Below are 21,335 nucleotides of genomic sequence, written 5' to 3'. Positions count from 1 at the left end.
TTCATGAGTAGCTCCGATCACAAATTTCCAAATGATACAAACGTATTCTTGTCAAGTGGCTCATCGAATACAAAAAACAGTTCACTCCGCAGGGAAATCTACCTGACGAAATAAAATCAATGAAAATAAAGAAATAATAAATGAAAAATTTGACTGAAAATGAACAATGAGTATATTTTTAAAGAAATAGAAACTAATTCGTAAAGAAAATACATTGTTGTGATCTGAGATGAAAAAATTAAATGAATCGAATAATGAGTTTAGGTCAATAATATATAAGCAATAAAAATAAATATAAACCATGGTATGTATAGGCTCTCATGGCCGGTGTCTAACAAATTGTCCTAGCTCATCAGAATATTTCGGTACTGGTATTTTTAATATTTCGACCTTCCATTCAGACATTTTCAGTTTTCATAGATTTTAAAAATGGTAACACCTATAACATCCATAACCATTTCTGTTGGGACACATATGAAATCAGCTGGGACCCGACAGCAATACTAGTCACATCACCACTTAATACTATTCGCCCTAGAATCGCTGGTTTCAAACTTTTCTTTTTTAAAAGATGTCTTGACTCCTTGTCGCATTTTATCCATATCTAGATACCGAAGTACTACGAGAACTGGCCTCACGCCCTCTCGCGGCAAGAAGTTTCGTGGTTCCCCTTATCATGGTCACACACAAAGTAAATATGTACAAATAATACCACAAATACTTCCACTTATTTTTTACCACGGAAACGGATTATTTTATATTGCAAATAAAATTAGAGTTTCCAGCCAGATCCTAAAATATTTTCAATCGAAATCTCATGAACATCATAAATCCAATTTCTGTCGAATCTATCAGTTGTCAAAGGTTCTTCACTTCCCCTCTTTTTGTGTTTTTGGGAATACCAGAGTTTTGCTAGTTGTTTTTAAGAAAAATATTGAACCAATTTGTTATAATTCGTGTGTCTATACAAAAATTGATTTATGAAGGCATTTTATTTCCTATAATATAATAGAACACAAAATGGAGAATGGGATACTTTCCTGGGTGCCAGACTGCTGGAAAAAGGATGATATGAGTGCTCACTCATGGTGTCAGAGAATAGAATTGGAAAGAACTTGTGAAGAATTTGAACAAATTCAATATGAGATAAGAAGGGCTACTCTAGATATCAAAAAGCACATAAGATGTATCGAAAGAAATCAGTCTATATATGACTTGGGACAATTCCTTATTAGGGGACAGCTTTTGATGACTTTAAAACCTTTTACCAGCTATTACAAAGTGAGTTTACCTCAGAACCCCAGTTGAAACATTTCAATAATTCAGTTCAGGTCAAACATTTTAGGATTTTAAAAAAATTGTACTTGGTATGGATCATTTAAAACCAAGGTTACTCAATATTCTTACATATATTGATGTTTTCCAGTTCTAACAGTTTGTTTTGTAGGTAAGGCGATATATAAAAATAAAAGCCAACTATCTAACAGCTGCATTAAATTACAATGTCGATTATAGAAGATGCGGTTTGAGTTCAGTCGTTTTTAATAGCTTCATCCCTAATATGACAAATGGCGATATTCTGTTGGTTATCCAAGTTATAACTTCTGAACCACAAAGCAGTTATATTACACCATCTAACAGTTCAGATTATTATATAGAATATATTGTAAGATTTTGAAGGAGTCTATACATGAATCCTAAATCTATCCAAATACTTGAAATTGTCACTTACCATCAGTTCAATAATCTATATTTCATTAATTATAATTATATAATTCAGTTGACTTGAAATTATTCAATTTTGTTTTGTTATTCTATATCTACTAGAAGGTATTGATGAAAATACTTTTGAAACATTATTTTGAGTCAATATCAATAAAAAAAAATTAAGAATATTTATTTTGGTTATTTTGATCATTTCAGAAAACATTGTCCTACAAAAAAATGTATTATGAATGTATGTATTTTCATATGTGATTAAAAAAGTCATTTTATTTATGGTTTTTATTAATTTAATACAAAGTTATCACTTCATAAATATGTTCTCTTAAATAATTGATACAAGCCTTAAACTAAAACTCAATACACTAAATTAAATTGTTTCTGGAGTTATTAAATTGATACTTCCTGTTTACAGTAACTGTGGAGATATATAATACAAACAAAAATATTGTAATGGTACACATTGGTTGTCAATATTTGAAGAATAGTTGCCAATGATTGTTAAATATATCATACAACTACTAAACTGATTATCTCAGGTAACAAAAACCTCAACTAAAATTAACATGGAGTCAGATTTGTTAAAAAGAGAGGATGAATATAGAAGGGAAAATAAAAAATTGGAAGAAAGAACAAAGGAACTCATGAAAAAAGTAACAGATGTGATGGTGAGATAAGTGAACTACTTCAGATTTTATTAACATTAGTGACTCGCCCGGCTCCGCACGGGCGCAATGTTGATACTAAATATACATATAATCATAAAGTGCTATAGGGCGAGGCGCGGTGGTACCGGCAACCGCTATGTCTCTGCATTTGAAATCTGTAATATCTTCGAAAATATTCTTTTAAATTAGATGCTGTAAAGGGCCATATTGATCTATATTAAATGCACAATGCATTTGAGGTACTTAATTGGAGAAGGATTAATTCTGTATTGCTTACAATTTCTAAACAGCCAATACTGGGTGCTCCATCTACGAAAATTCAAGAAGCCTAATGGTATTCGGATATTTCTTATCCAACTAGTAGGTTAAACTTGGAGTTCACCAATTTTATTATAAATATCATCTTGCGAAAATAATGTTGGATTATATCTGAAAAAATTTAGACTGATTTCAAAAATATACCTAATATTAAATAGCGTAATCATTAACATTTTCTTCAGTTATGGACATAAACAAAAAATGTTGATATTACATGAACATTACAAAATAGATAACTTTTTTAGAAATAATGGTGTTTTTCAGAAGATACAAGATAATCTGATAACAGAATCTTTTGAAATAAAGCCTGACTGTTTCTCAAAACAAAATGATTACAAATTCTGCAATAAACATGAAGATACTGAATTTGGAGATTCGAACACAAATGGAATCCAAAATATGGCCACTAAGGGTGCCACTCAATATTACAAAGCCAAAATCAAGTCTCTACAAGTCGAAAATCTGAAGATGCAGTCGGAAAATAAGAAAAAGGTCTGATATCCCACATTGCTTCTTCAAGATTACTTTTAATATTCCCTTCTTGTGTAGTCCTCAGTCGGATTATCAATTTTTATACATTATTCTACATTGGATGTGTAGGGGAGATTGGGTAAGAGTGAATCAATTTTTTAAGAAGTGTTACTCCGAAGTTTATAGCAAATTGATGCATTCCTTAAAATAAATGATAATTTGAATATCTAATTTTTAAAGTAAAAGTCATTTCATGGCGTGTGTTATACTAATTTACGAAGTAAAGGCACTTTAAAAAAATAAGAAATGATCCACTGTGACTCGGGAATGGGTCACTTTGGATCAATGCACGGATGGTAGTAAATCGACTGGGGCACACAGGACCAATTGCAAAGAAATTTCAAAACACCTCAATTGCCATATTATAATATTTGTATTTGTACTACTAGACAGTATTTTATGCCAAATTAAAAAATTAGCACTTTTTAATGAACATAAAAATAGGTTTTCCTTGACCTAAATTTAACAAATATTTCGTTCTTTTAACGTGATTAAACTTGAAAAGAAATATAAAATTAACACAAATTCGCTTCAGAAAAAATAATTGCAAACAAAACGTATAAGTACTTCTTTCTTTTTGTACTACTAGTGCTATAAAAAATATCAATCACATTTTGATGAACATATAGCTTTTCTTAGATCTAAGAATTAACAAACATAAAATTGTTTTCTCAACTGTAATAAATCGAGCACACATAAAATTAACGTAAATCAATTTTAGAAAAATATAGGTCAAAATTATACATACACTGTTTTCTCTTTGTGTTACCAGAACACAAAGAAACCGAATTGTTACCAGAACAAATCATCTTAATGTCATGTTAGGCAACCGTAGCAATATCTGGCACGATTGTTAGATCAGTTTCATTTTCCAGTTCTATAAGTTTGGCTATATAATAAATTCCTTTCCCTTTAACTTGGAAGTTAACAACAATAAAATCACATTCTTTAGGCAAGCTCTGATGTGCAGGCAAGCAGTTAGGATCCACAACTGCATAATCATCTTCTTCATTCTTCTTCAAAATAAATACTTATATCATTTTCCTGGAACTGTCTTGTAAAACTTTTCTTCTTTTCTTTGTTTTTGCAATAGCCTTTTTCTATTTTCGTTTCTTTCTTTCTCTCATTTGCATTTCATTGTTATTTGGTGTGTCAGAAGCAATCATTGGTTTTCCTTTTTGACTTGGTCTTCCACATTTACGCGGACCCGCTTTAGGTAGCCCTCGAAATTGGAATGGACTTAAGAATGTTTTTTTTACATTTGAGGAACAGCTACCAGATGCAGTTGCAGTCGGATACAAAATTGGAGATTTGATTGAGCAAAAAACACTAACCATGGTTTCAGGTGATTTATTGTGCAGCTAGTCATTCAGGATTGCCGATACAGGGTTGTGTAATGTAACATCAGCTTGACTTGATTTTTGTGGATTTCTAGGAGGTTGTAGTTCATAAGCCGACGAAATTGTTGTTCCATCGCTGCGAGTGTCTGGAGCAGCAGGTTCTATAAGTTGAACAACTTGAGGAGAACCAGGACAGCTGTAATATTGAGGATGATGGGGTTCTTGATTCATTATCGTGAACAGGTGATTCTTTTCTATATCGACTTGTCGATCTGAAACTTCACTTGGAGCAAAATCTAGATCAGAAAAAATATTTCTGCCGGAGGGGAATATTCCAGTAGCTTTGAAAGATGCGCAACTATTCCCGAGTGTCATAGCTTCCATATGGGCTTCCCTGACACATCCAGCCACTTCATATATTGAGAAAGTTTTGCCTGGGGATCGCAACATCCAACTATCTACATCTTTGTTATACGCAGTTTTGAATGGACTAAAAATTCCGACTTCCACTCTTAAAACTGTCACACCATTTTCTTTTGCCAGATTCAAGGCCTCTAAGCAAATGTGCGACTCGTGGTTATCGTATATGAGCAGACTAGGGTTGTTATTGCTGTTGTTTGAATAACTAATAAAATGATGCATGGTTTTCACAAACAATTCAGAGTTCATCCAACCGGATGGTGTAGCTAGACCTATGGTCCCAGTTGGAACCTCGGCAACCATATGCTGCTTGAATTGAACTCTAGGAAATATAATTACTGGCTGCAAGGCATTGCCCAAAGCGTTTACAATATAACAAGTTGTTGTTAACGTTCCGCGTTCGGCGCTGGTAACGTTAGAAACCTGTCTTTGCCCTTTGGCTGCTATAACATTGGCACATTTTTGCACCGTCATAGTATTTGTTTCGTCTAAATTGAATATTCTGGTGCCAATTCCAAAGGAAACATGTCAAGCGATTACATTTTCTAAATTATCGAAGAACAAATCAACATTAAGACGATTGAAAGACGTTGCTCTGCTCAAACTGCAACCCTGTGGACTTCTCAATGGTAATCGATTATCTCTTTTTCTGAGATTATACAGATACTCGATACCTGCGAACTTAGTCTCATGCCATTTATCTGGTAGGTACTTGTATACCATTCAACATCGATACTTCGTAAATTAATCCTCGAACGTCTATGATGGTATGAAGTCCATAGAACATTTGACTGCACTTAACAATGTAATCGACAATATTACTTTCTTGCTTATCAGTAAATATTTCATGAACTGCGTAGTTAGGTGTAGGCCTTATTGGTTTTTCAGGATCTGGATTATTTCTAACTTTCACCAGTCGACCTAGCAACGTTTCTTATTTTTTGGCCGTCCGAAATGAGTTTTAGAGCGGTACTCATCTGTTCTTCAGTATGAAGTCTTTCTTACTCGATTGCGAGGCATTTTTACCTTAAACATAAAGTACAAATAAATCTTAGCTTGATGGGTTACAAGTTACAATGGATCAACAATTCACTGTGACCCAATGCAAAACGATTCACTGTGACCCATTGACCGTTGTAGAAATCAAAATCAATATGTATTACAACGGATCTAAGATATGACAAGTGAACAACAAAAAAACATCTACATTTCTTATTTAATTAAAATTTAATAAATTATAAATCTCGTAGAAAAATAGGTTAGATACTTACGTAGGGTCCGGAGTGGGGCAGCGCGTGCTCCCACGCCGACGATTAGTGCGACGCAAACAGATATAGACGAGCGGCAAATACAGGTTTGTTTGTGTGCGTGAGTGCAACACATACTAAGTTACTGTACATTATCCACTATGATCCGCGATTCACTATAATCCCATTTCCCCTATGTAAAAAAAGAGTTAATGAATCAATTCAGGCTAAATGATACCATCAAAATATTTACAAAATATTGGACAATCTCAATCCCAATAATTGTTATGCATCGTACTGAACAACACTGAGATTTTGTAACAGTTTAAAAATCATAACGCAGGTTTCATAATCTTCTTCAAATGTTTATAAGGTAAAGTTAACACTGCCCGAAGAAGCTTTTGTATTTTAAAATGCTGATAGTTTCCATATACGTACTTACTCGTATGTGAAAATCTGAAGAGTGTTGTGCAATATAAAATTATAATTCGTTTCAAATTTGTCTACTTTCGTACAACTCCATAGTGTGGTTTTTTGAATGTGGTATAATGATAATATAATTTAAGGTATTTTGTGAATGCGAGTACCTATTATTCAATAATAAAACCCAACTTTTTCCAGAGTGAAGATCTTAAGAGACTCCAAAAAGAAAATCAGTGTTTACAAGAAGAAAAAGAAAAGTGGTTTATGGCATACAATTCTGCAAAAAACCATATTGGCAAACTAGAATCTCAGGTGAATGTATATATGTGTACACATGCACACACAAATTAGAATATTTTGATGATTTTCAAAATTTCTTTTATAATTCTAATGTGAGTTCAGTTCTACGCCTTGCTTCTCGGCCCTTGGCTGAGATCAAAGTGTAGTATATAATTTCTTTTAATGACCCATTCAACAACTGATGTTATGGAAGGTGATGTTTTGCTCAGATGCATATAAAAAGCTCTAAGTTTTGAGATTTAATTTTGGTCATTTTCTGATTATACTTACTTGCTTAGCGAAACCCACATTGAGAGAGTACTTTTTCAAATTAAAGCGATTTATTTTTCATTTGAAACGATTCTTCAAGAAATATTAGAATCCATTAACAAATAACTTTATTTACCTACTTATTACTCCACCTACTTATTTTTCATGACATTCAGATATCACAAAAACATCCGATACTACTTTTTTGACAACAAAATAACTAAAAGACTAGTCAATCGTAACAGGTATATTTGTCCCTAGGATCTGTTTGTATTAAATGAAATTAATTTTTCTTGAGTATCTCATTTCAAAAGTCAAAAATACCATATGGCTGAATAGATAATTGGAAACCTTTTCAAACGAAGTATCATACGCTATAGCTTCTAGGGGGTTGATGGGGCAGTGGAATAATTTTATTGAAAAAGTGTATTTTCGAATATAAAAATTGACTTGTTTCAGGATTTTTCTCCTGTAGCTATTCATAAACACGTAGAAAATGAATGTATCCCTTACTTTAGGACCGCACTGTATATTGTTACGTTTTTACCCGTGGGTTCATCAATAATTGACTACACTGAATAATCAAATTTAACTTTATTTCACTTTAAATACAACAAACACTTCAACTAAAAATTTTTAATGTCTATCGCGTTACTATTTTTATAGATCACTTCGCGTACCGCACTGTAATGTCCACTTCACTGTGTACTTGACTGTGAATGTCTATCACCTTACTTGATCACTTCGCGTATCGCACTGTGTCTTCCACTTGACTGTCCGAATACGCTTGCAGACAGCGAATTGTTTCCCATAAAAGTGACATAAGACTCAATAAAAAATCTTGTGCTTTGGCTGAGCATTGTATTACAAAAAATCATTTTCCAAATTACGAACAAAGTGTGATTTTACAAATTGAAAACAATTACAAAAAAAGACTTTTTCTTGAAATGGTAGAAATCATGAAAGAGTCCAGTACTATGAACAAACGAATAGATATCAATCATCTTAGTACAATATATACTTATTTATTATATTTAGACATGAATAAAAGTAAGTAACATCATTTTGGCATTTTGTTATAAATCAAACATAACTATATATTTCCATGAACATCAATTATTTGTTTTTCAAAATTGTTAAACGAAGTTATATCAATTTTGACAACTATTAATTCAATTTAAATTCAATCATCTGACAAATTTTTTTACAAACTTTCTACAATTATTTTATACAGTGTTCTTATATATTTTTTTTATATTCACTGTAAGTATCAATATTAACCTTTTTCTGTTAAAATTAAACCAAATTGTATTTTAGATAGCCCTGAAGAAGCTTTGAAATAAAGCGAAAGCTTGGCAAATATTGTAAATGAAAACCGTTTTTTCGAAAGTTTTTTCACATTATTTGACTGCTGAACCCACGAAAACAAAGAAAAAACAACCACGCACAGTCGCTGAAATTTACTCCTACTATATATATATATATATATATATATATATATATATATATATATATATATATATATATATATATATATATATATATATATATATATATATATATATATATATATATACTAGGTAGGGAAACAATCATCTTGCCTACAAGTTTGCAGCACTACTAGTTGAAAGCATGATCAACTCAATTTTCAGTATATTTTCACAAATATTATAACAGGGTTTTGATTTAGGTATCTGAAATAACTTCGAGATTTCAAAGTAAATGCTCTGAATTCATATCGATAAAAAAAGAATCTGAACAATTGAAGAAGGACTTGAAGACTTCAAATTTGAATCTCAAGAATTTCGAAGTGCGACTACTCAGAGCCCAAGAAGAAAATGAAAAATTGAAAGATTCTATTAAAATCGTAAAAGATGATGAAAAGGTACTTCACTGTCACATTAGACAGGTATGTATTGGACTTTCTGAGTAGTTGGACGTTTTTTTCATTTAGGAACTGAAGGATTCGTTTCGGAAACAAATTAGTGATCTGACAACAACAATGAAACATATTGAGAAACACAAGATGGAGCTTCTGAACGGTTTCAAAAAACAATTGCAACTGGTAGATAATCTTAAAAAACAGAAGGTTAGTATCTAGTCAGCAGTGATAATAATAATTCTACAGAGTCTAGAGAAGCAAGGTTAATTGAATTTTATTAGCAAACGAAAAAAAATGTACCTAAACCTAGTTTTTTTTGTTAATGAAGCGATGAGAGCAACCAACAGAAAATATTTTTCAAATAAGATTGTTCAATATTGACATAATGGGATGTTTCAAGTTTCCATTTTCATAAATTTGAAGCTTAAAAAGGTTCACTTAGTTATATGAATGAAACAAAACAGGGTCAATATTTATGTTATATCCAAAGTGAGTAGGTCTATTCGACCCTCCACCGCAACCTGCAAGGGTTTATTGTGGCTCACACCTGTTCACACTCGACCAAATAAACCTAGCTTCTTAACGAATCCGATTAGTTTCAGGTCAGATGGTAAGAGTAAGGCTCTGCCGAACTCTATAAACCTGATTCGGTCCCCAGCGGGGCAGTCACAAAGATGTGCTCTGCTGTTTCATTATTTTTCAAACAGGCGACACACAGTCTTCCTACAGTCCGAGTCTCTGCATATGATGATTCAAATGACAGTGACCTGTAAGAAGTTCTTCCGTACTGTATCCCAACAAATATTTGGTATCAAGCTTCGAGGGATGAATAAACGCCTTGGAATGAGCTAATTCTGAAAGATTCTGCCAAAAGTCCATAAATCTTCTTGCCATCCAGGTGTTAAATATTTGTTTGGCAAAGCCTAAAGTGATGCCAATGACAGGTTTTGGTCTAATGAAGCTGCTTGCAGCACTCTCCTTTGCAAAGGAGTCTGCAGCCTAATTGCCAGTATGGCCAGGAATCCAGACCAGAGACAATATGTTCGAGGAGAGTCGTTTTTGGCAATTTGCTACCAATTTAGATGTTGCTTGGTAGGAGCCAAGAGCTTCCAAGGACGCTTGACTGTGAGAATATTTTGATTTTGTGTATGAGGTTGAATTCTACCAATCTCTCTGCACACAATTCAATAGCGTAAATTTCCGCTTGAAATACAGTCGCATCAGTTCCTAGGCAGGTTGATATCTCATCTGTCCTGGGTCTATGACTCAAAACACCTGCACCAGAACAACATTTATGTTACTGATACTTTTATTATTACAGATATATTTGGAAACTCTGAGAATAGCTGAAGCTTCCGAAGCTGAATATTTGAAAATACTGGATTGGAAGTTGGAATGAACTTTTCATGGTAGACTTTGCAATGTTCAAAATCAATTCATTATTTAAGGTAAACATGTTTTGAAAGCTTTCCCCTGTAGTTTCATTGATAATATCTTAGAAACACAAAAATGGAGTTTTCCCGTCTTCATCTTTATTACTTACAAGTAATTAAATTTGATTTCAAATGCCTTTATTTCCAGATTTTCTGGAATGTGGCAAGAAATAAAATGAACTAATTTTTTTATCTTTTGGATTTTACATTGAATTTATGAACACATGAACACATCCATATATCCATTAAAATATTATAGAAGCAGAAAATTAATACTTTTTTATCATTACCAGACTTTCTTTTCATGCAATTGAACTAAATGTTAATCTATCTGACGACGTTCTATTGCATATACTGCCTTAGACTGGAATCAAATAGTGCTTCTCTTCATATATCTCTTAACTTCTGAATGTATCAAAGTTGCCAGTATTCAACAGTTCAACCCTATATTATTTCAGTTTTTCAAAGAAAATTAATTCTTATGATTAACTTTATAGGATGGTGGTATAAAAGATATACCACCACATTATTAAAAAACATTCCATTGCTCCAATGGAACATTTTCACTAAATTTTCACTGTTTTGCTGACTGGGAGATGCCTTGCTGTAAATTGCCGATAAAACAATAACAAGTGGAGACTTAATCTATTCGGGTGGACCAAGGATTAGTCGACATTTAGATATATTCATCACTAGTGTTGGCAGCGACTTCATTTGTGTGAACTTCATTGTTTGGGTTCTTCCAGATTTTCTAACAAAAAGTTCTCGTGTATTCGTCCATCTTCAATTTATTAGAAAATCTTTGTAAAAAACCAAATTTACATTAAATATGAAGTGAAGCTTACCACAATACATGGCATTTTTTAGCTGAGCCCACTATTGCCATCTCAAAAACGGGGAACTAGAATAATATCTTTTCAAATCAAGAGAATGTCAGTGGCTGTTTTCAAATATTTAAAAAAAAACTAGAATTGTCGAATTAGTTTTTTGGCTCTATTGCTTCCACTTGAAATGATAAAAAAAGCAGAGGAACTTTCAATACCGTTCCACATTTGTTATAATCTGGTATCAACAAATTTTCGATGCGACGTTCATTTGTAAAAATGACTCTGTATGTTATCAATATCACACGAAAAAGGGTTTGCAAAAATCTTCAGTTTGCAGTTGTATTAAAATAATATCCTTCATTTCCTCACTTTTTCAATGAAAATTAATCCTAGCTTCCTCGACAGTCGTACAATTCGGAAAATGATCAATTTTTTTCATCAATATGTTTTACAAAAAGCTTGTTTTTCATTTGGATTGCCTTTACGTCATTATGCATATGACGCTCACTTCGAAGCCTTACATTCACCGTATTTAATTCATAGGTTACATATGCCAAAAATCCAAGGTCTATTAACCACTGAATATGCGTTAGCTCTGGAATAGATTTGCCTTTTTCATTCATAAAAGTGTTGAATTATTTTCGGACATCAAAAATGTTTTCAGTAATGCACCTCTACTTAATCATCTCTCTTCAATACTAAACATCTTGATGATCTGCTTCCATATCTGACAGAAACTGCGGGAATGTCCGAGGAGTTGATCCATTTTTTCTGATGTGATGCTACGATGTCCATGACTTCTTTCTATAATACAACTTTGGAACATAACGCTTCTTGGTGGATAATGCAATGAACAAAAATTGGGATGTCACATTCTATCTTTGCCAGTTCCATTTCAGTTCTACCTACCAAACCCTTGTCCACTCATGTTCCTGACTCCATCAGTTGATACACTAACCAATTTTTCACATGGTAATTGCATCGATACTAGCGCTTGTTTCAAATTACAAAACAAATCTTCCCCTATATACGATTTCTTCAAACTACATAACTGTGAAAGCTCCTCATAGGCATTAAAGTTCTTATCGATTTCACGAACAAATATTAAAAGCTGGACAGTATCGAAAAAGTCATTACTTTCATCGGTAGCTAAAGAGAATCATTCAAATTGTTGGGCTTTTTCCCGGAGTTGCTGACATGAATTGTTGAGCAAATTTTCAGTTCACTGGTTACACATTGTTGCAGAAAAACATTTATAATTTTGTTTTTCATTAATTAATAAATTTATTTGGAAATTTTCAACTACGAGCCGGAAGTAGGCCACGTTTTTCCAACCGCTGATTATATTTTTAGGATGTTTTGAAATGATATGACCATGCAATATTTGATTAGTTCTTATTGTTGAAGCATGAATAAATCTGGGTTAGGATGTGAATAAGACATGGGCCTCCTCACTACATGAAGAACAACACAATCAGTATTGAAGACCAGAAAGATCTTTGGCAACACTGCTACCTCTACTACAAAATTGAGTTTTGATAGAGTAAGTGTGCTGGTTATCCAGCACTAATTCTCGGCCTTTTGTAATCATTTAAAGCAAATATTAAGAGAAATGAGCCATCCCGGCTTATTACCACAGTTAAACTAGTTCTTGGCATCGTATGTTTATCCAATACGGTAAGGGTTTAGATGACATCATTAGCGAAAGTCGCGCGCAAAAAAATGTTGTTCTTGTATGTCTGAGGAAGAGATAATACGTGTGTCTGAATTAGGAAAGTGTTAAGTGGAGTCAATCGACGAAATAGTAAGTATTTTATGACTTTTTCATTTAAAATGCATGTAATATATTGGAGAAAAGTCGAAATTTCCAGTAGCCGCGAAACAGTATAAAAAAATATGACTTTTTAGTTCTCGGCCAAAGGGGCCGAGAATTAGTTAAAACGTTTAATATTTGCCTTTCCATCGAGTTATGAAAATAAATCTAAAACTTTTCTTTTTTTATCATTTTTTGTATACTTGTATGCACTCTTTCCGCACATTGGATTGCGGCCGTCAATTAGTTTCTATATTTCAATTTACTTCGATTATAAATAATCTCAAGAACCCAATAACCCAGAACAAGCTTTTCTCGGCCACTTTGAGAAATAGAGGGGCTGAGAACTAAAATATATAGTGATTTCTGTTCTCGGCTTCGTGTAGTTGTTATTACTTACTTCAAATATATTTTTATTCGTTTTTTTCATTTTGTGGCTAGATCTAAAAGAAATAGAATCAGAACCAAAGACTCTGTGGTAATTCGACCATGGCAAAAACGAGGTGAATAATGTACCAATACTCTGAAGAAGATTTGAAAAATGCCTTGCATGAAGTCAGAGTTAATAAAATGAAGATAAAAGAAGCCACTAGAAGATTTAATGTCCCAAGGGCAACAATTCAGGACAGGCTGACAAGGAGAGTACCGGATGAGTTGAGAAGACCAGGACCACCACAATTATTGACCTTTGAAGGGGAAGAGCGAATTAAAAAATGGGTACTTGATCTAGTTAAATGTAGGTTTTCCCATTAAGAAACAGATGCTACTGGATACGGTTTGTAAAATAAATGCAGATTCTGGTCTGAATTCATTTAAAAAGGGAACACCAAAACAAACATGGTATATGAACTTCATGAAAAGGAATCCAGAGATATCTCTCAGGGAAACAGAGGGAATCAATAAAGCTCGAGCAGCAGTAACAGAACAATCTGTAAGAAATTGCTTCAAGGAATTTGAACAGTTTCTGAAAGATAATGACTCATATACTAGAAGATCCTAGAAGAATCTTCAACGGAGATGAGTCTGGTTTCTCCCTATGTCCATCTAGTGGTAAAGTTTTAGAACCAAAGGGTTTTAGAAGTCTTATTACCGTTAAACAAGGGAATGAAAAAGAAAACATAACAGTTCTCATTATGTTCAATGTAGAAGGAAAATTTGCCCCTCCCCTAGTTCTCTTTCCTTATGTTAGACCTCCTCGAGCTATCGTCGATAACATGCCAAATGGCTGGATTTTGGGAAAGTCCGAAAAAGAATGGATGACATGTGACGTGCTTTTTGAGTTCCTGAGCAACGACTTCAATACCTGTTTAACAAGAGAAAATATCCCAAAACCTGTCATTCTCTTTGTAGATGGCACAAATCTCATCTTACTATGGCGACAAGTGAGTGGTGCCATACCTCCAAACACTACCCATATGCTGCAACCAGCTGATGTGTGTTCAGGCCAATGAAGTCAGAGTAGCAAAAATCCGTATGCAAGTGGCAAAGTAAACCAGAGAATTTGAATTGTTCCGTGACCAAAGTAAATTTTTGCACTGTTTTTAATGAAATACTGTCCGAAGCTGAACAATTCAAGGAATCTGTAATAAATGGATTAAGAAAATCTGGACTTTTTCCTTTGAATTCCGAAGCTGTAGATTACAGTAAATGTGTGGCAGATACTGCAGAAAAAATCCGTAAAAGAAAATCCAGCAAAAATATATCACAGCGGGACATTCATGTTGATGTTATTATAAATGAATTTAATTCTAAGGAAGCATCAGTGACTCCAAAAAAAAACTAATAAAAATGATCAAGGACTACAGGTCACTTCAGAACCAGTGACCAGAACAAATGAGAATTATATTGATGACACTGAGTTAAATACCAACAGTGAAGTAAAAATTCCAAATGATTTTGACATTACGACTACTTCTGATATGATTATTATCGACATGGATAGTATGAATATTGAAAATTGTATAACTAGTTCGTTTAAGAAAGCTATTGAAAATGATCTTCCGATAATAAATATTTCAGGAATATCCGTAATGTCTACAGAAATTGCAACTGATGGTGTTCATGAAACAGGCGAAAATCAAAATGACAATGATATGCTGGAGAGAAAAATGAACAAAATATTATTTCACAAATGACAGAAAATTGGTTACAGGAAAATGAATACAAAAACGATCATAAACAAAAGAAACATTCTAGTGAAAAAGCAAAATGCAAACTACATGATGCATTTGCAAACCATCTAACTTATCCCGAACCAGTGAAACGAAGTGAGAATACAAACAGGCTAAAGAATGAAAAATCACCTAGTGCAATTAGTAGTGATAAATGGAGGGAATATTACAAGAGAAAGGATGAAGAGAAGCTCAAAAAATTGGAGATAGAAAAACGTAAAGAAAAAATAGAGAAAATAAACAAGAGAAGAAATTAGCAAAGAAAAAATCTACTAACAGAATGAATACAAATGACAAGTCAAGAAGAAATGAGAAAATACCATGTAACTTATGCAAAGATGTATTAAACAGTGACACAGAAGACAAGATAACAAGAATATAGGATGCGACTTCTGAGACAAATGGTATCACAAAAACTGTACTGAATTTTACGAGATTCCGTATAGCATTGCTGCCGCCAAAGATTACAAGTGCGAAATATAACACTGAAATTCCAATAAGGATTTAAGTTTAGTTAGTAATATATTTCAATATTTAAAAATAAAAATTTTAATTATATTTTTATATGTCTAGTTGTATAATTATTTGTTGGTTGATCTCATACATTCTATAGTTAACATTAACGAATATAATTATAAAGAATTATATACCTACTTATTGAGACAGATTTTTGGCAGGCCGAGAATTGCCAGGGGTGGCTGAGAACCAGAAAAAAGCATTTTTTCCCAGTTTTTCAGGTTTCTTCAACGAAAGGTTTGAAGTAACAAAAAAAAATTTTCAGAAGTTATTACCAACACTTGACTTAATATTTTTCATTCAAAGCAAATTTCAATTTAAAGGCGTTTTCTACACTTAAAATTTTGAAACAAAGTAGTTTTTTTCACTTAAAGGCCGAGCGAGAACCAGTACACTGACCCTAACTGCTCAAGAGAGAAAACAAGAAAAATATAGTTCCTATAGAAAAACTATGAGTAGATACAATATGATACAACTTAAAAATGCATGAAGGTGCTAAAGGGCCACATATTTCTTTTATAGGGCAGTTTCAACTAGAAGTGAATAGTATACTTTGGAAAAAGTTCTATTCCAAATGTCTAGTAGAGAAAAAATAAATTGTCCAGTGAGCAGTGCAATAAATATTTCATAGAAAATGCACAACTTCCCAGATACAGATTAACAAATGCAATGAAAAATTGAACCCTGAATCAGAACTGATTAGTAAGAGATTATCCAGCAAATTATAGCCTAGGATAATGGTAATATCCAAATTAGCATAAAAAAATGTAGTAAAGTGATAAATAAAACTTTACTTACCATGTTTATTCATTTTTGTTAGCTTTCAAGGCCATGGACACAAAACTACAAACTTTCTAACACTATACTTGATGAAAATCCATAACGTAATCAAAAAATATTCTATTGCGAGATTTTCACTAAACAATTTTACAAAGAGACAACACTTGTTTCAGGCGTGTCTACTAAGTTTAGTAAAGACACGCCTGAAGAAGCCATTGTATGGCGAAATACGCTTTACGTATTTATAAAACTGTTTAGTGAAATTCTCACAATAAAGTGTTTCTTGAATAATTCTCAACATTATGAACTTTTCACCTAATATTTTGAAGAGATCAACACTGGCATCCCATTCGGTCCGACTTGGATTTATAAAATGTTGCATAACATGCGGACCGACTGGATCGATGGTAGACAACAAGATGCAGAAGCAACTAAAGTCGAGCATTCATCGCAACGTGTACCACATTACTGAGAATACTCAGCCTTTCCTTACCCTGCCACTCAACATTGGGAAAGTGAAGACCGTCAGAGAAGCGCTTAAGGGAGTGACTTCGTCGAAAACAAACGAGAAGGTCGAAGCATGGGAGCAAATTACGCTCTGCAAACTTCCCGTTATCCTTATTTTGCATCTGAAGTTTTTCGAATACAGTAACTACCGTTGCACGAAGATTATCAAGGCTTTTGATTTTGAATTCGACTTGAAGTTTGATTCGACTTTGATATCGTCGGAAACACAGTCTCCAACAGAGAGACAATACAAGCTATTCGCCGTCGTTTACCATGAAGGCAAAAATGCCAACATTGGACACTACGTGACCGATGCCTTCCACGTCGGCTACAATTGCTGGATTAGGTACGACGATTCTTCGGTCAAGACCGTGCAAAATGAAGACGTATTGAAACCCCCGGGAACGCGAGTTCCTTATTTGCTGTTCTACAGGAAAAGCGATATTTTCCTATCGAAATAAGGTTGCGTAGAGTTACGTACAGTTCAGCGTCTGGAATCTTACGGAATTTCTCGTTTAAATTTTTATAAAATTGATATTTTTTTGGTTTTAATGAATTATTTTATTCTTTCATTAGTGATAGGTATTTTTCAATTTTCAATGTTATATGTATATTTGATTTCGTTGGAACTAAATACACCTTTAAGCTTCACATTTTTTTCTTATATCACTTCTAGTTATAAAAAAATAACTTTTTTCGAAGACTAAATTTAATGTATCAAACTGAACCTTATTTTGAATCAGTCATTTCAAACATGAATTATGTAGTGATGGATAAGATATTTCAAGCCTCTGTGCATTACAAACGAGTGTGTGAATTTCTTCCACCCCATGAATCACATTTAGATACATAAAAAACTAAAAAAAAGTTTTTCAATAAAATAATAAATTTTCAATACTATCGAAAGATAGTTACATATTCAACAAAAAATTTCACTCCTGAAATATGAATTTTCATGAATTCTAAGTGTCAACAAATCCATGTTCAACTGAACATTTTATTCTAAAAAACATATAAAAATAACATATGTAACATACAAGTTGTTTTTTTATAAAACTACACAGTCGATACATATTTATACATGTACATTTGCAAAACTCAGAAAAAGTGCTAACGCAAAAGGGAGTATCTTCTAGATCTGTTTATGTACAAAAACCCAAGACAGTACAATTCTAGAAGTTGCTGAAAATTTTTATAGACGTCACACAACGTGTGTAGCAAAAGGTCAACTATTCCTAACTGGATACACAGTACCCAGTAGAAATGTAATTTAGTTTCAAATACATTATGAAACTACTACTCTATATTCCATTAGTTCGGTAATAAATATCCAAAATTGTTCCATCACAGGTCACAATAACACTGATGAACTTATCAAGCAGTTATTTTCTTCTATTTAGAAACAAAAATGTTCATGTTTGATAATCAAATACTTTTCTCTCTCAATATAAATATGCAAAAAGATGACATATCAAAATCAAAGAGGAAGACATTTTTTTAAAGATCTTCAAATAATTTGACGTACTCTTTGGATTGGTATAAACTTATTATATTTATAACTCTTCGAAGGAGTGAGATATTCCCTTTTTTCTCAACATATGTAACAAGTATAAAAAATAAACATGATAACTCTAGTCAAAACGAATCTCCAAAATTAAAAAATATTCTTTATAACATAAAAACTCAAAAAGTCTACAAGTAATACAAGACAGTTTCAAGACTGTTATGTGCAGGGCGATGAAGACTCTGAGCCGTCAAAAATGCAAGCTTGTGAGCATATTGACAAGGAGCTGGAACTCTCACTGTTCCACTCCAATTATAATACATGTGGCATAGCTTGTAGGTCAATATTTGCATTCTATCTGCAGACAAACCAATAGTATCTGCAATGACGTTATAACTGGTAGGAGAGACTGATCCTTGTCTGACACACTGCGATACAATGAAGAAGTCGTATCTGCAAGTGAAAAAATATTTTTAAAAATACATAGGTGGATTGAACTACTTAGTGAATATTGTCAGATTAATACAAAATTTTAGATACATATAGAATAGAATTTATTTGTCATTAAAACTTTTATAATTACATTAAATGACTTATAAAATTTCATCAGACTAGTCAAACCTGAGCACTAGGCTATATATAAAATATAAATAGAATCATACATGTACAGTAGAAGCATAAGAAGCAAGGAAAAAGATGTATACATATATACACATTTTTTAAAAATTTTATTGATTTTTTAAATTCTTACATTAAGAATTTAAAAATTCTTGCATAAAATAAAATGTATTTTTTATTAGATAGTTGTTGTATAGTCTTACGTTCTCATTATCCCTTCGTGAATTGTAGTTATGACACATTATATTTTTTGTGTAGTGAGCTTCATTTCTGTTATATTTACAACTAATACATAAATGTACAGACAGGAAAGAGTAAGTATGGACGGCTGAGTGAATGTGTTCTTACATGATTGTTTATAATGAAGTCCCGCTGCATCCTATCACTTTTTTTTTGAGTTTAAACGCTTTCATGACATGAGCTAAGTTTTACCAGAAGGGCAATCCGTTAGATAAAATAGACTCCACAAGTCCATAGTATATTAATTTTAGCATTTCTAGTGAGACAGTTACACGTAACTGATTTATTACAAAACATATGCTGCTCAGTTTCGTTACGATATTTTCTATGTATATTTCCCATGTTAATTTTTGATCGATGGTTAGATCTAAACATTTGAACTGACTTACATGTTCATTGGACCTGCGATCCATTTTTATGAGAGGTCAAAAATCATAGGAAATATTATTTTGCAGATACAACATCAGATTTTCTGAACAGATATGTTGCATAACAAGTAGGTAAAGAATATCTGAAATCCACAAAAAAACAAAAAAATTGTTTCATTGATGTATCTTGCTGCAAGTTTTTCTGTAATAGTATGACGCAATATGTTATCCTTTGTGTCACATAATCAATGAATCATTCAGTACAGGAAAATATCCTGAAAAATGAAAGTTTCAAAGTCAGTACCGATATATAAGAGGAAAGGTTCCAAGGAAGACATCAACAACTACAGAAATGTATGCTTACAAAGTCAACTAGCAAAAATAATCGATTATTGCTTCAATTTCCGTCTAAGAAATTTCTTGAAAAATAATAATTCATTAAAAGGATCTCAACATGGATTTCTGGCTGGATAATCTACAGAATCAGCTATGAACGAATTATGTAATATGAATTATTCTAGCTTGAATACTAAGGAATATCCTATTGCACTATATTTTGATCTCAGTAGAGCATTCGATACTGTTAATCATGAGCTTCTATTTCAAAAATTAAACCGTATTGGAGTTCGTGGAGTAGCGAATAGATGGGTTTCTTCCTATTTACAAAATAGAAGTCAGATTGTCATGATGAATTCATTCAAATCAAAGTCAACCAATGTTGACTTTGATGGGTGTACCACAAGGCTCAATACTGGGTCCACTGCTTTTTATCATATTCATTAATGACATGATTTTATCATGTGGTTCCCCGCAAAAAACCATAATTTATGCCGACGATACAAATCATATGATATCACAAGATAATCTGAACAAAAGCATTCATCTGAGCAATGATTGCGCTGAGGAATTCTTTCAATGGTGCCTGAATAATGGATTGATTTTAAATGCTTCCAAAACATTCTTCATGGTTTTTCGACAAAAAAATATCAGCAGTGACGCAAGCCCTCTTGTTAAAATAAATCATAAGTCAATTGAGCAAGTATCAAACATAAAATTTCTGGGTGTAACAATTGATGAAAAACTGACATGCAGAACTCATAGCGAAAATCTGGTAGGGAAATTGAGTAGTATCAATTTTATTATCAGACAACTGAAGGACACTGTATCTATAGAGGTTCTCAGAATGGTATATCATGGTCTAGTGTCGTCGGCACTCACATATGGCTTGATCTTCTGGGGTGATTCAACACATATTGATAAAGTATTCATTGCTCAGAAGAAAATCATACTTCAATGATGAATAAATTATCTGTATCTGTAATATATGATACAATTCTGTTACCTTAATTTTTCATTATTGCATTGTATGAATGTAACAAAGCTTGTTTTCTCAACATGTCGGCTGCCGTTTCAGACTATTTGACCAAACACTCTCCTATGATCAAGGCGCCACATTGA

General features: G+C 32.8%; 5 protein-coding genes across 8 annotated transcripts in view; 4 read left to right on the top strand and 1 right to left on the bottom strand.

Moving 5' to 3' along the window:
* Positions 1-843: 843 nt before the first annotated feature.
* On the top strand, positions 844-1,779 carry LOC141479862 (uncharacterized). The gene is made up of 2 exons (XM_074180723.1): positions 844-1,281; positions 1,448-1,779. Exons 1-2 carry the CDS (start codon positions 1,021-1,023, stop codon positions 1,676-1,678), a joined length of 492 nt encoding a protein of 163 aa, XP_074036824.1. The 5' UTR covers positions 844-1,020; the 3' UTR covers positions 1,679-1,779.
* A 315-nt stretch (positions 1,780-2,094) lies between these two features.
* LOC111505773 (uncharacterized) lies at positions 2,095-10,570 on the top strand. Its single transcript, XM_023160640.2, has 6 exons — positions 2,095-2,390; positions 2,973-3,200; positions 6,868-6,981; positions 8,909-9,103; positions 9,173-9,307; positions 10,422-10,570. The coding sequence occupies exons 1-6, from the start codon at positions 2,289-2,291 to the stop codon at positions 10,497-10,499; spliced, it is 852 nt and encodes a 283-aa protein (XP_023016408.1). The 5' UTR covers positions 2,095-2,288; the 3' UTR covers positions 10,500-10,570.
* A 3,577-nt stretch (positions 10,571-14,147) lies between these two features.
* Positions 14,148-14,624, top strand: LOC111505777 (uncharacterized). The gene has a single exon (XM_023160644.2). It carries the CDS (start codon positions 14,148-14,150, stop codon positions 14,622-14,624), a length of 477 nt encoding a protein of 158 aa, XP_023016412.2.
* Positions 14,625-17,059: 2,435 nt separating this feature from the next.
* LOC141484921 (ubiquitin carboxyl-terminal hydrolase 10-like) lies at positions 17,060-17,608 on the top strand. Its single transcript, XM_074180622.1, has one exon. The coding sequence runs from the start codon at positions 17,060-17,062 to the stop codon at positions 17,606-17,608; it is 549 nt and encodes a 182-aa protein (XP_074036723.1).
* A 522-nt stretch (positions 17,609-18,130) lies between these two features.
* Positions 18,131-21,335, bottom strand: part of aub (piwi like RNA-mediated gene silencing protein aubergine) — an 87,446-nt gene continuing 84,241 nt past the window's right edge. For all 4 annotated transcript variants that reach the window (XM_074180717.1, XM_074180718.1, XM_074180716.1 and 1 more), the window contains exon 10: positions 18,131-19,104. In XM_074180717.1, the coding sequence (XP_074036818.1) occupies positions 18,840-19,104 (265 nt within the window). In that variant the 3' untranslated portion in view covers positions 18,131-18,839. The remainder of the gene's footprint in view (positions 19,105-21,335) is intronic.

This window comes from Leptinotarsa decemlineata, unplaced genomic scaffold (assembly GCF_025532065.1).
Source record: "Leptinotarsa decemlineata unplaced genomic scaffold, Ldec_3_MD MMD2_tig00026299_RagTag_RagTag, whole genome shotgun sequence".
NCBI classification, from domain to species: domain Eukaryota; kingdom Metazoa; phylum Arthropoda; class Insecta; order Coleoptera; family Chrysomelidae; genus Leptinotarsa; species Leptinotarsa decemlineata.
Note: the sequence above shows the minus strand (reverse complement) of the source record. Positions and strands in the feature narration are given on the sequence as shown.

Coding starts and splice junctions, on each gene's coding strand:
- LOC111505777 (XM_023160644.2), top strand. CDS start 14,148: ATGACTCATATACTAGAAGATCCTAGAAGAATCTTCAACGGAGATGAG.
- LOC141484921 (XM_074180622.1), top strand. CDS start 17,060: ATGCAGAAGCAACTAAAGTCGAGCATTCATCGCAACGTGTACCACATT.
- LOC141479862 (XM_074180723.1), top strand. CDS start 1,021: ATGGAGAATGGGATACTTTCCTGGGTGCCAGACTGCTGGAAAAAGGAT. Junction 1,282..1,447: donor CTTTTACCAGCTATTACAAA/GTGAGTTTACCT, acceptor TTTGTTTTGTAG/GTAAGGCGATATATAAAAAT.
- LOC111505773 (XM_023160640.2), top strand. CDS start 2,289: ATGGAGTCAGATTTGTTAAAAAGAGAGGATGAATATAGAAGGGAAAAT. Junction 3,201..6,867: donor AGTCGGAAAATAAGAAAAAG/GTCTGATATCCC, acceptor AACTTTTTCCAG/AGTGAAGATCTTAAGAGACT. Junction 9,104..9,172: donor TCGTAAAAGATGATGAAAAG/GTACTTCACTGT, acceptor TTTTTCATTTAG/GAACTGAAGGATTCGTTTCG.